We start from the raw sequence: 14,952 nt of genomic DNA, 5'->3' as shown, positions 1-14,952 counted from the left end.
CTGGCTGTGGAGACCTGCAAGGCTCAGTTTTCAGAGCTCTGAAGCCGCGCTTCTACACAAAGAGCTATATACCTGTTTATTCAAAGTTCAGTGAAGCACGACTCAGTACACAGAACCTTGAACCAGAGAACCAGTTATTGTCGCTGTTGTCGTGCACGCGTCATTGTCGTGATTAACGATGTCTCTTATGTGGATGAGTCCCAGCTGCCGCTGATCAGCTGTTTATTCAAAATGCATTAATATTGAATGTCACACGTGTCCAAATTCAACACTGCCCTTTTAACTCTGGGTTTACAAGGGTTTGGTGGACACCATAGTCCAGTGGAAACACAGAATTTATGTTCGTGCAGCCTTGCCACAGCACAGTGCAGTTTACTCAGAGCTAGGGCTGAACGATTTGTGGAAAATATCGAATCTCGATTTTTTTAACAGATATTGCGATTCGATTTGCGATTATAATTAGAGCGCGCGCGCACACGCACACACACACTGACAGAGAGCGAGATGTGTTGAAGGGGAAAAGGGGAGAGAGCTCTCTCTCTGTTAGCAGCCTGTCTCTTTAACGAGGGAATGGTCGTGGTGTTCATCACATCACGGTGCCACGTGAGACATTTTCATACGGAATAACAGTCTCAAACAACTCTCGTGTGGTTCTGTGTTCGTCACTACTGCGGTGGCTCTGGCGCTGTGTCAAGCGCTGATACAGGTTGCTGTTGTTGCCCCGTGAAGTAGCAACGGTAGAACGGCATGTTCTGCACTACCTGACGCTGAGCACCATCCTCCTTTTTAAAACCAAAGAACTTCCACACAACCGACGTGCTGCTCCTCTTCGACACTAAAGTCTCCGCTGTATCCTTTTCCGACTGTTCTGTCGAGCATGAGGCCATTGTGCAGCAGGTTAAAGTGCAGCGTGACTGCTGTGGTTTCTTTGCACCGAGCGCTCCATTCTCTCGCGTATCATGTGACCCGTGTAATCGCGCCCCTTGCGATTAGAAAATTGCGTTTTATCATATCGCGATATTATCGCAAATGCGATTAATCGTTCAGCCCTGCTCAGAGCACAGCTCAATGTCTAATAACTGCTGTCTCTGTGACACCTGTTGATGAATGTGTTCTACCACAACCTCGTCTTTTGTCTTCTTCATAAAGATGCAGAAATTGTCACTGTGGACATATCTACAGTTATTTGATGGAGTGATTATTGGTGCCAATACTCACTTTAGTAAGTGGTTTAGTTATAGGTCAAATGTGACGAATCCACAGTCAATACAATTATGGAGGAATGGATTTAAACCTAAAACAATGAAATTATGTGACAAGTATTACTGTGACAAGGTGGGTAGCTCTTAGGGCAGGGGACCAAATGCTACTTTGGGTGCATCTCCTAAAAAAACATGATGAAACAAAATTGAACTGTAACCCAGACATTTTTATTTGAAGTACTTTATTAAAGTATTCCCACACTGAAATTGTTGTACAAACATATTTTATAGTCAAATAATAATGCTGTGAAAGGAGAAACACAGTCATTTTACATATGTGTTACTCTCTATGGCACCGTTCTAAGGCCAGTGTGAACCAAGCTGCTCAGAGGCCAAGCTCCAACTAGCACAGACATCATTGCCCTAAGGGAGTGGCTGCCTCCAGTCCTGCTTGGTGTATGGAGCAGGTCACAGACTGCCTCAGTGAACTGAGGCAAGGATTGCACAGCTCATTGTGTGACCTACTGCAGTGGTATCCCAGAGAAACAAAATGGCCACAGAGTGAGTGAGCTGTTTTTTGAGCTGGTATTTCATAGAAGGCTAGACATAGCTATTGATCTTCTAGTGGCTCATTTGTGTTCACTTAAGGACGGATTACGTGGGTTCTCACTGTTTTAACTTCCATGCCAAGCTGCCGAACAATGGACCAGTTCATCAACGTGATTACGAAACTTTCCGAGTCTATTCAGATGGTAAAAACTGACATGTTCTCATACTCTGAGTCCAAAGTTGATCCCATTCTTTCCAAATTGAATCGCATTGTGAGCTCCACATTGAGAGATCATGTTGCACAACTGGAGCAGCGTGTCGGAGCTAATGAGGACAATTTAACTGATGTCTCTGTTCACATAAATAAACTGGATATGGATAAAGCCTACCTTATGGAGAAGGTTGATGATCTGGAGAATCGGAGCAGGTCTGCAACTCTCCGTTTTATGATAACTTTCCTTCGCCGCCTGCTATCGAGAGGGCTCATCGTACTCCTTCTGTCTGACAGGATGAGAGATCCAGCCCGAGATCAATCTTGATAAAGTTGGCACACTTTGAGGATAAAGTAAAGATCCTCCGAGCTGCTCGTGAAAGAAATGAGTTGTTCTTCAACGGGAACTCCATTTATATTTAACCGAACTAAAGCGCTGACTTAACATGGTGGTTTTCACCATAAAAAGTTTGTTTTTTGTTTTGTTTTTCTTCTCCTACCGTTAAGCGGTAGTCGAGTGTCGCATATAGTCGCATGGGCTGCTGAACCGCTGTTTTGTGTTTCTCCTTGTTGTGTCGACCTGGCTATTTTAATAGCAGGCGTACAGGCAAAATCAGCATGTCAGTTACAGTCCATCTCCTTCTACAACTCCTGGTTACACACTTCAGAACTCCCGCACCTCTTACAGGTATACACAGGATATAACAGTGCTCATATCTTTTCCCCTGTAGATTCAGACTTCACATTTTTTTCTTCTTTATGAACATTGATCATGGATCAGAAAAAGAAAAACAATGCAAACAAATGTGCACACCTACAAGGTATTTAAATCTTGTATACAAATAATAGTGCATTTCCATCATGCAAGGCTTTTTGTACATAGTCTCTTCCTGATTGTCTTTCTATAAGTCCAAACGTTGAGGAGGGCGCACATTCCTTTAGGGCGCTCCATGCATCCTGAACTTGAAGTGTTTTCCAGAGCTCGGTCAGTCTCCACTGAGCTTTGGCGGTTCTCAGGCGCCCCACAGACAGCATGGACGGTGTCATTGTAACTCATGTCCTCTCCAGGATCAATATGGTAATCACAGTTTCCTTCAGTGTTACTCACAGTCTTTTCTGGAATGCCATTCTTTTTCTTTGCACCCAGCATCTGATTTACATGTCTTTTTAAACATGTTCCATTTACAGACAACAAGTATGTTACAGAACCCAAAACGTCAGTTATCACACCATTCAACCACTTCTCACCTCCCCTGTAGTTTTTTACAAGCACAGCCTGACACATAGAGAAAGACCAGACTTTCTTTTTCATCTCTGACTGTTTTGGAACACTGCCTGTGTGAAATGATGGAGACTCTCCTGGTTTCACTAGGGAAAGTCTTGTACGGACCTGTCTTTTAAGAAACAGCTCTGCTGGTGTTTTCCTAGTTGTTGTATGTGGCATGTGTCCTGTAGCTATACAAGAAATTAGCAATGCAATGCTGCAACGTAAGGCCACCCACTGCTCTGTTCTTGGCTAAAGACCTTTCAAAGTTTTGAGGCGGGATGATAAGCTGGAGTTTTGATTTGTTTAACAGCATTCATTTTAACGAATGTCTCAAAACCACCTAAAGTAAATTGAGGTCCAATATCTGTCACCACCTCTTTTGGCAACCCGTATGCGGCGAACAGGTTTCTTAATGCTTCAATAGTTTTGCTGGCTGTAGTGGTTGGCATGTGTATTATTTCAGGCCAACAAGCATATGCATCCATAACCACAATAAACATCAACTTTTTGACTTCTGCAAAATCAAGTGATGTTCTCTCCCATGGACATGGAGCCCATTTCAATGTATGCACAGGTGCTGTGGCAGGTAACCTATACTGCTGCTTACATATGTCACACAGATTTACCTCACTTTCTATATCCTCATCAAGTGTAGGCCACCAAAATAAACTTCTGTAGAAGAGACTTCATTTTCACCATGCACCAGTGGCTGTCATGTAACTCTGCCAATAATCTGCTTTGTAGCTTTTCTGGGATGACCACCCTGAAACCCCAGTGTACACAGCCCTCTGCCACAGTGAGGTCAAACTTGTGTTTTGCAGATGGTTGTAGAGCCTCATCTGGAACATAGTTTGGCCAAACTGACAAAATATGTTACTAGTACAAGGTCTCTCTCTGTTTCCTGTGCGATATCTTTTGCCGTTAAGGGCAGACTGTCTAAGTAAGACACTCTGAACACTGGGTTTGGTCTGGGACAGCTGTCGTCTGTCATTGGTAGTCTGGATAATGCGTCCACATTTCCATGCTGTTCAGATGGTTTGTACTGAATCTCATAGGTATATGCAGCCAAAATCAGGGACCATCTCTGCATCCTAGCTGCAGCTAAGGGAGAGACCCCTGTGTTTGGACCTAAGATCTTCAGTAATGGCTTATGGTCTGTTATCAGTGTGAACTTACGACCAAACAAATATTCGTGAAATTTCATCACTCCGAAAACCAGGCCAAGTGCTTCTTTTTCTATCTGTGAATAGTTTTTCTCAGCGCTGGTAAGCATTCAAGACACAAAAGCTACTGGTTTTTCACTACCGTCCGGCATCTTGTGTGAGATCACTGCACCTTCCCCTACTGGTGAAGCATCACAAGCCAGTATGAGTGGCAGATCTGGGTTGTAATATACAAGGACTCTGTTGTGCCTTCTGGCGCGATGCTGACCACTCCCACTTAACATCTTTCTGCAGTAACACTGTCATAGGTGCTATTATTGTAGAAAGATTTGGAATGAACTTTAGATAATAACTCAGCAGTGATAAGAAAGACTTAAGCTCAGTGGCAGTAGTGGGAACTGCTGCCTTAGCAATAGCTTCACAATTTTCCTGCATTGGGTGAATTCCCTCTGCATCAATGACATGTCCCAATATGATACACTGTGCTGAAAGACGGCATATTTTTCTCTGTTAACCCTTAGGTTGTGTTTTTTTAATCTTTCCAGCACTTCTTCTAGGTTTCTCCTGTGTGTTTCTGTGTCCTGTCCTGTGATCAATATGTCATCCACATAACGGAGTACCCCATCTATGCCCTGCAGAACTTGCAGTTGCGCTGGCCAAACCGTAAGGGAGCCTGTTTACTTGGTACAGCCCTTTTGTGTGTGTTTATGGTCAAGTACTGTTTAGAACTCTCTTTTAGCTCTACTTGTTGATATGCTTGTTATAGATCAAGCTTGGTTAATCTCTCACCTAATGCTAGTTTTGTGAACAAATCCTGTGGTTTTGGTATGGGGTACTGATCTACTTCAAGCTATGGCTTGATAGACACTTTATAGTCCCCACAGATTCTCACTGTCTGATCAACTTTACGGATATTTACAGTAGTGCAGCCCATTCACTGAAATTAACAGGTGTAATAACCCCATCAGCCTCCATTTTGTTTAAATGCGCTTCGACTGCGTCCCTAAGTGCGTAAGGCACAGAGTGTGGTTTGCAAAACCTGGGAATGGCCCCTGCCATGACATGGAGTTTAGCTTTGATCCCTGTCACCTTCCCTAGACTGGGCTGAAACACCCCTGGGTATCTGTTACAAAGCTCCTAAAAACTCTCAGGTTATACAAGAAGGGGATGAGCAGACTCTACTTGCTGAGGAAGCTGAGATCCTTCAATGTGTGCAGCAGGATGTTGGAGATGTTCTATCACGGGGCGCTGCACTCCATCTCCTGTGAAACGTCATCCTCAGGCTGACCGTTGGGATTGGGAAGGCTCAACACGCTCTTTTCCGCTGCCGCCCGCATCTCTTGGCCTTTATCCCGGTCGCAGTCATCCTCAGCTTGGACTGTAGCATCCAGGTGTTTGGCCCACTTGGTCTGCAATATCATAAGCAACGGCCAGTGTCACATCTTTTATGTGGGTGGAATTTAGCAGGCGGTCACGGAGTTCTGCACTTTTAACTCCGCACACAACTCTGTCTCTGAGTGCATCGTCTAAAAATGCCCCAAACTTGGAAGTAGCTGCTAGCTTCCCTAAACTTGCCATGTACTCACTTATGGACTCGTCTTCTCTCTGGTTTCTCGTGTTGAACTGGTACCTTTCTACAATGAAGTTTGTCTATGGCACAAAGTGTGCGCGCATTTTTTCATTTAACTCCATAAGCAGGCTGTGGTTCTTTCTGCCCACTACTGGCAGGAACACAGCTTTTGCCTCATCATCACCATAAGTCAGACCGTTTGGTACGAAGAATTGCTCTAGCCTTTCCAAATAGGCATCAGATTCTTAATTTTCGTCAAAATGAAGGTCTTTTCCCGAATGCCGTCACCATTTTCGCCACATGCGTCCTCTCATCTCGACGGAGTTTTCACTTTTCAAAAACTCTTTTCACATAATATATCACATCCTCGTTTCCAAAAGTCTGTTGTTTCAACAGACTGTGTAGGAATATATATGAAAAACGACAGAGTAAATGCATGCGAACATGGCTATTTTAATAGCAGGCGTACAGGCAACATCAACATGTCTGTTGCTCTCACAGACACAGGCCGTCTTCTTCTACAACTCCTGGTTACAAACATACACTTCAGCACTCCCGCGCCCCCTACAGGTATGAATAGGATATAACAGTGCTAACATCTTTCCCATTCAAACACCACACTTCTCTTCCTACCTTGGTCTCTGGATTGATCCTGAACTTTCTTTTAAACAACATATTGATTCTATTATTAAAATAACTTATGTTTGTCTCTGCTCACTTTACCAGTCAATTAACTGTTTTTTTTAGTACCCATCATTGATTATGCCGACATTATATATCTTAACATCTCCGACACCCACATCAGGCCCCTTAATGTTATGTTCTCTTTATGTTTAACTCTTTATGAAGATTTATTTTACGCTGTCCATTCAGAACTCACCATTGTTTTTTGTACGAATCACTCAATTGGCTGCAGCTTAGATCAAGAAGGCAATTTCACTGGATTCAGTTTATTTTCAAATGTGTTCACTTTTATCATCCTTTCTATTTTTAACAGCTTTTGGTTCAATACATTTCTTTATATCCTCTCAGACACATTCAACATTCCTTCTTTTTTATTCCCAGAATCTTAAAGGAAATTGGTCGCAGGTCATTTAAACATAAAACTCCATCCGACTGGAATAATCTCCCCCCCTCTCTGAGATCAATTACCTCTTTTCACTGCTTCAAGACATGTTTTTTTTCTCATTTAAAAACTTCATGTTCATGCTTTCAATTTTATCACTTTCACCATGATTATTACATTTATTTATGATGATGTGTGTCAAGGCGCTATCCTTAATAAATTCAAATTATTATCATTTACCTGGTTTTAGTACACATCCATAGCGTTGCAACCATATAGCTTTATTATAGGCTGACTTTGTACATATTGTTTTAATATGAGCTGAAAACTAGTGGGGTAGTAGTTATATTAAAATTATTTAAAAAGTTGTAGGTTAATTACAATACACTAAAACAAAAAATGTAAGTAAATTAAATATGGCTAACACTCATATTATCAGGATTAAGAATTAAGAATATTAACCAAATTCTAAAAATGAAAGGGGATACAGTGTAGCAGAATGTTATTCCCAACTGTGTTACCTCTATTGCTTCAGGTGGTGGGGCTCTAAGCACACGTGTATTGAAATATGAAGGACAGTCAACCCTGAAGAACTGTATTTCATATTTGTAGTTTTCGGAGTTGTTGTAAGTCTGTTGAAAATGTGGGAAATTTAGATGCAGGCTATGTCCGTAGAACCAAACAAACAAAGTGTTCCTTGTTCCTGGTGCTTAGGAGGCAGACACAGATGACAACCAGGGGACGCTGGGCTTTGAGGAGTTCTGCTCCTTCTACAAGATGATGTCAACACGCAGGGACCTGTACCTCCTCATGCTCACCTACAGCAATCACAAAGACCACCTCAACACAGATGATCTGGCCCGCTTCCTGGAGATGGAGCAGAAGGTAAACAGCTGCATTTCTCTGTGAACAACACAGCTGGACACACACACACAAAAACGTAAAGGAATGTGTGAATAATTCTCACCTCAGATCGAGGACTGTAGTGATGGTGCTCAGATTGAACGGAATCTGTTCTCATCCACTTCTAACATCGTGGCTTTCAAGGTTTTTATGACCATGGTAATTTTATTTTCTCAAGAAGACAAGTTAAAGCTCTTTTGTCCTTTACATAGCTTTTGACATGTGTATACAATGACCAGTAGAACTGCAATGATCACACATCAGTGAAATACATATACCCTGGCAGTGTAGCATGGATCCAAGTAGGACATGAGTCATCTAAATCATTAGTCTTCCATGTCTGTGGAGATTTCTCATTCATCCAGGTCATAGTTATCCACAAGGATGTTGAATCAGGAGCAACTGGACTTGGTTGTAGTTTCTTGAAGACGTTTCACCTTCATCCAAGAGGCTTGGAATCCCAGGTATTTAACCTCTGTGGAGTGTGGGCAGTGTTAATGCTCCTGTTTGATCGACTGTCATTGAAACTGTTAAAACGAGGCTTGGTAGAGTCGTTGAAGTCACCTGTGTCCACACAAGTATTGTGGTCACAATAAGTTAAGTTGTTTCTAAGTCTCCTGGGAAGAAATGAAAGGACATGCAGCATCAGAATCAGAATCAGAATCAGAATCAGAATCGGTTTTATTGGCCAAGTAACACGTACAAGGAATTTGACTCCGGCTTTTTTACACTCTCTCAATTTAGTGGGAATTTAAAGTGGGAGAAAGATGGTCTCTCAGGCTGCCTCCTCTGTTGAGGGGTGATTTCTCTATTTTAACATAGATGACTTCCTTAACTCTAGACCTGCAGAGGTCTAGAGTTAGTAGTGTAAGTATCCGTCAATTGTGCCAGATTCCTTGGATTCAATAAACTACTATTGTAGTCACAGGAAATGTTAAATTAAAAAAAAAACTGAGATGCCAGGGCGATCTGATAACCCACTAGATAAGTACACTAAATGAGTGAGGCCGTACAGAATATACTTTCACACATTAATGGGTCATGTATTCTGCAAGCCAGAAGCAGTTCAATGATATTAACAATTTCTCGTCAATAACGCATTCATGCTTTTACAACCTATATAAACATTTTACCTGGATCACCAGCTTAATGCACCTCTAAACATCAGAAGTTGCTGGTCTGGAGCTGTTCAACAGCAGTCTGCAAGTAGAGCAATGGCAGGTAATTCTGGCACAGTCAGCCAAATAATAATAATGGCTTTGGTGCCAAATCTGCTGAAAATGCTTATCCACTAGCAAGTTTACAAGTTCAAGCTGCTTTTACCAATGATCCCAGACTGGAGCTACCTTACTCAATGGGGTTTTGTGTTTTGCATTACCGCCTCAGACTAAGGAGAGTGTGAAGTCTACAAAAGAAATGAATGTTATTTGTAATGTAGAGTGGCCTCACCATTTTTATAACCGGCACATATTCAAACATACCCAAGTGTTGTTTCGCCACCTGTTTGTCAGAGCTTTCTGCATCCACTTTCATGTCTCTGTGGTGGGAACTGGTTTCTACTGACCTTTCTGACCTTTATGTAGAAACAAGGGTTATGGTCCCTACCTCCAGCAGTATGTAGGTCTGCGCATGTTGTTTTTTCCATTGATAATGCCTTCTTCTGTGTTTGGCAGGTAGGTGTTCAGATGGATGTACAGATAAGACATTCAATAATAATCCTTATCTTTCATAGTATTTGTTTTGATGTCTCACTATGGGATACGCCTCCTTGCGAAATCACAGAAGCACTTGTACTATTATGCCAGCCCTGATTGGCTGGTAGTCATGACGTTTGGGTCAAGACCCTGTGCCTTGAATCGGTTGACCCAAAATTACCTCTTCTCGCTTCAAGGAGCAAGCTACTTACTGACCTCTGTTTGGTACTAGCTTAACTGTCCTTAGACCGAAGCTTACACATCTTTCGCAGGGTGCTAGTTCAAAAACTCCGGTCCAACTGCCTTCACCATAGGTAGGTACTTGCTTTTATTCCGGTCTGTCTCCAAACAGCAGGATCATTTTATTTTAACTAACTAGCGCGTTATCTTCGCTCCACCTAGCAAGCTAACTGCACCGGGAGCCCGCAGTCACCTCACTGCCTGCTCACACCACGGGAGCTAGATAAACTAAGCTAAATGGATACAGCTGCCAAGCTGCCTTCCATGGAGCAAGGGGATCCCACCTGTCTGTGCATCTGTGGATACAAAATCTCCGGCAAAGACACACACCAGGACTGCTCGGCATGTCTCGGGCTGGAACATGCCCTATGTGCAGCCATCAGCATCCCTGGCTTGTGCGCTCACTGCACTCGCTTCACAGCAAAGAGCCTGCATCGGAGATTAGCCCACCAGGCTAGCCTCTCTGAGAGAGACCCTGTCCTCACCGGTTTCACCCCCGAGGGTAGACCTCTCTCGTTGGATTACGATGAGGAGGTAGAGTGAGACAGCGACATTTTTCTTGTGTTGGAGGGTGACGATGATGATGTTTATTCATCATTCGTACCTCTAACACAAAATGTTCTGCTCTTCTGGCTCTCCGCTGCTAAAGATGCTGGGGAGGATGCACATCCTCGACTCAACGCTGACCCCGCGGTCCCGCTACGGGGAGAAGAAATTACCCCAAGCCAAGCGGGCTGCAAGACAGCTTCTCCCGTTGTTCCAAGAGCTCCTGGAGGAACTCACTGTCTCCTGGAAAGAGAACCCTTTCACCAGCAGGCCCCTATTCTAGGTACATCTTCCTTGAATTTTGAAGGGATGAATATGCAAGCCATGGCCCGCATGCAGTCCATGGAGCCACTGGTGGCAGGACATCTTCACCCACAGTTGTAAGCTTCTTCATCCAGACCTTCCACCTCCGGGTGAAAGGCGGCAGCCTTGACGACGAGGGCTCTCAACGTCACCTCCATGTTGTCAGCATATCAAGCGGAGCTTTTCAATGATATGGCATATATGCCCAAAACATGTGTGGGACGAAATTACCACAATCGCAGATATCTGCCTGCATGTCCAGCGCTGGGCTGTGCAGGCAGCGGGAAATGCATGTCAATGTTGGTGTTACAAGAGAGAGCGAGATGGCTTCATCTGAACTTGTCAGATTAAGGACATTCTTTAGCTTCCATGCAAAAGCGGTGCGAAGCAAAGAAAAAGGAGGACGAAGCCTTACAGCTTTGTCTCCCATGGAAAACACCTGGACTGTGATCCAGGTGCAACCTAGGCGCACTTTCGCCCAGGTTGCCACCAGGAGTGCCCCCCCCCTGCCTTCCACATCCCCAAGTAGCCCAAGGCTCAGATACCAAGTGTGGGCGCCTAAGAAGCTGTTCAACCACCCCTCGACTCAGACTGGTCAGGCCAGGCGGAGGAAGAAGGCGTCTTAGCGGTCCACCCCACCATGAGCGTGCCAGCCATTCCCTGGCAGTCCAGCTATTCAGTGTGTCCGGGGAGGAATCCCCCAGTGCCACCCCTAACCATTTTTGGCAACGTGTGGGCCTGGAGCTCAGCTCATGTGTTCCAGCCAAGAGGAGAAGAGACTTTGTTCAGCTGTGGCATTGTTCAGCGCCACAAGTTGCAAAACATTGTGTTTTTCCCCATAACACCACGAGGGGGAGGCAATGCCCCCCCCGTGGTGAAGCGGCCCACTCAATCTGTCCCGGGTCTATCAGTTTGCGCATGCACAGAAGTACCCGGCTGCACAGCACACTGTCCGCCGCCAGAGGGCAACATTGTGCAGCTGGAGCAGGTTCCCAAAGATCGTGTGGGCCAAACAGATCTTTACTTTCCTCTAACTTTACGGATAGAGAGTTGGAAAGCATGCACGGTGTCAATGTAGGTATTGAGGACATGAGCCAGAGGCTACAGACTTCAATTCCCCACAGTGCCTCCCCGTTTCAGCTGTCTCATTGCTTCCCATGCCCAGGGTGAGTAAGCCCGGGTGTTCCGGGAGGAAATAGCTGCTTTGTTAAACAAAAATACCATACATATAGTGCCACACCAGCAGAGGCTAGGGGGTTTCTGTTTTAGGTATTTGCTGGTCCCAAAGAAGGTGGGGGAAGCGGCATACTAACCATCCTGGACCCCCACATATTATCTCAGGCGATACAAGTTTCGAAAACGCACACATACAGCCCTGCTTCCACCCTTGCGATTGGCTTACATTGATCGATCTGAAAGATGCATACTTTCACATTCTCATTTATCCTCCAAACAGGAAATATTTGAGTTTCGCATTTCAGGACACAGGGTACGAGTACCTAGTATTCCCATTTGGCCTGTCATTGAGCCCAAGGGTGTTTGTGAAATGCATAAAGCCGGGTTTAGCCCCCCTCAGGGAGCAGGGTTTTTGCCTGGCCACTTATCTGGACGACTTGCTGGGTCACGTACGTAGGCCTGTCGCGATAATTACACTATCGACTTATCGTACGATACATGAAAATGAACTTGATCATTTCCACTGACCTCAATAATTGCCATTGTGTTTGTTGACAGGTAGTCCCGCTGCTTCAATCCTCTCTTTGCTGTGTCGCAGCCGCGGCTCACAAACGGTGTCAAAACTTTTAGATAACATTTCTCTCAGAAGCCTTGCTGTCCTCTAAGTTCATTTTGCACAAATATTGCCACCGCTGCTTGAGAATTGTATTAAATGTCGCAATTTCATGACTCTGCCACGAGGGCTTTTATTTTGACACAACAAGACACAACGAAGGAGCGACACGCCCCCGAGGAGAGGCAGAGAGAGAGACAGTGAGGACGGAGTAGGGTTACCGGTTACCCGTGAGATTAGCACAAGCACCTCAAGTAAAGATCTTTAACGTGCAGTACTGTAGTTCACATTTTGCCCCTATTGCTGCTTTGATGAACTGACCTCGCTGCTGAAAGTGAAGTTAAGCAGCCTGTATATGAGAGATTTCCAGCTTTGGGTGGCATCTCTCAGACTGGACCACTTGTGCCAAAGATACTGCAGAGTAACGGTGTCTGCACCATGTGTCCTCGAGCCGAGGCCTTGGAGACAGCTGTCTTTCTTCACGGTGGATGTGCGTATTGGTGTCGTGCTCAGGGGCCTTCTTTTTATGGGTCATTCCAACTGTGGTCCAGACTCAAATTCTCAAAAACTACATACTGGATGCATTACAGGGATTTTTTGTTCAAACAGTCACTGTTCCCAGTAGAGGAATTCTTCTGACTTAAGTGATCCCTGACATTTCTTTTATCGTCACCAACAGGCACAACAACAACTATAATTGCACTATGCAGAGCGTATACCCCAACAACACCCCACAGTCCCCTTAAATTCAATCAATCCTTATGCTGTGTTTACACCGAACACGATGATGTGAGTCAATGCGTGTGACGCGAAATTTCTCTCTACTTGTGCCAGGAGACACAAATGGTGCGACCTGGATAACGCAAATTTTGTGTCATTTGCTTTACTCGCTATTTTATTTCGTTTTGATATCCTTCTGATATTTTTATGCATTATCATGGGTTTTTTCAATTTCAATCTTTAAATTTTTTCTAGATGTCTGTATTTGTGTGTGTGTGTGTGTGTGTGTGTGTGTGTGTGTGTGTGTGTGTGTGTGTGTGTGTGTGTGTGTGTGTGTGTGTGTGTGTGTGTGTGTGTGTGTGTGTGTGTGTGTGTGTGTGTGTGTGTGTGTGTGTGTGTGTGTGTGTGTGTGTGTGTGTGTGTGTGTGTGTGTGTGTGTGTGTGTGTGTGTGAGAATCAAAGAATATGTCACCCTGTACAATGGTTGCCTCATTATGTGATTTCAATAGTTTTTGGACAACTAAAGGGCAAAATAGTAGTACAAAGAAAACGGTGGTTGATTTGTACATTTTTTACTGATTATTCTATCCCAAAAAAGAATTGTCATATAACCCATATAAACACAGAATGTAGATACTGCACTAACACATTGTACCGCTCAGCCTCCAGAGTGCTACAGAAGTGTGGAGGGAAATAATTTTCTACAAAGAATATAACCCTGTGGTCACCAAGCTAAAGCCCCATACTCTCACATGCTTTTGAGTGTCACAAGTACACTGACACAGTGTGAGGAAATCCCAGCTGAGGGCAGAGACATGGTGGGCCACACCCCATATGAATGATTAACAGAAAAGGGAATCTGACTGACCAATTAGATGGCTTTAGAAAGCAGCCACTAGACAAACAGCTGGATTTTGCAGCCAGGATGAAAAGAGAAATGACATATAGGGAGTCCTTGAAGCTTAATTTTCCTACCAAACCTGATACATCCATTCATTACAAGAAATATATGTATTATTATTCTGTTTTAGTGCATGCATATTAATATTGTCTGACACATTTTCATTCTTTTTAGATGACCAAGGTGACCAAGGACCATTGTCTGGAGATCATCAAAAAATTTGAGCCGTGTTCTCTGAACCAGAGAGAAGGAGCTTTAGGAATTGATGGTAAGTCCACTTTGATTTCAAGTCTTCATCCAGTTCTTACTAAACGTTGGTTAGTTTTTTTCTATGTGCAATGGGACTTTTCATTGAGGCTTTCTACAAATCAAATACTCTTAATATGGCCCACTGCAAATAATTTCCTTTTAGTTCAGAATTTCTGTGCAGTTTGTGTTGAAATTGTTGATCTTCCAGCTCAGTGTTGCCCGTGGAAGCTGTTGTAGCTTCTGTTTTTTTCTGTAACTGTTCAAGGAGTCCTTAAGGTTTTTTCCAGAATAATGAATTACATTTCATGCTTTTGTCCAGAGAATATGAATGAAATAAGTACTATCAGTATTTCTATGCTACTAAGAAAAGCTTCCATTCGGTTCCCTGGCGGGAATTGATGTCACTGGCAAGAATTCTTTTATAAAGACTTCAATCCACAAATTGATAATTTAAATTCCTGCGGTTGATACAGAGAGGAAATATTATTCTTAAGCTTGTTTCTTTTTACAGAACATTGAGTCAAAATTTTTGATTTTAAAAACTAAATCCAAATAATTTGAGAAGTAAATTGTTATTTC

General features: G+C 43.6%; 1 protein-coding gene across 1 annotated transcript in view; it reads left to right on the top strand.

Moving 5' to 3' along the window:
- plch2a (phospholipase C, eta 2a) overlaps positions 1–14,952 on the top strand; it is a 77,668-nt gene that overhangs the window by 22,363 nt on the left and 40,353 nt on the right. Inside the window, exons 6-7 of the mRNA XM_047330959.1 lie at positions 7,743–7,913; positions 14,299–14,392. Coding sequence (XP_047186915.1) covers positions 7,743–7,913; positions 14,299–14,392 — 265 coding nt within the window. The remainder of the gene's footprint in view (positions 1–7,742; positions 7,914–14,298; positions 14,393–14,952) is intronic.

Source organism: Scophthalmus maximus, chromosome 3 (genome assembly GCF_022379125.1).
Source record: "Scophthalmus maximus strain ysfricsl-2021 chromosome 3, ASM2237912v1, whole genome shotgun sequence".
NCBI lineage: Eukaryota > Metazoa > Chordata > Actinopteri > Pleuronectiformes > Scophthalmidae > Scophthalmus > Scophthalmus maximus.
This window is presented reverse-complemented; position numbering and strand designations above follow the sequence as displayed.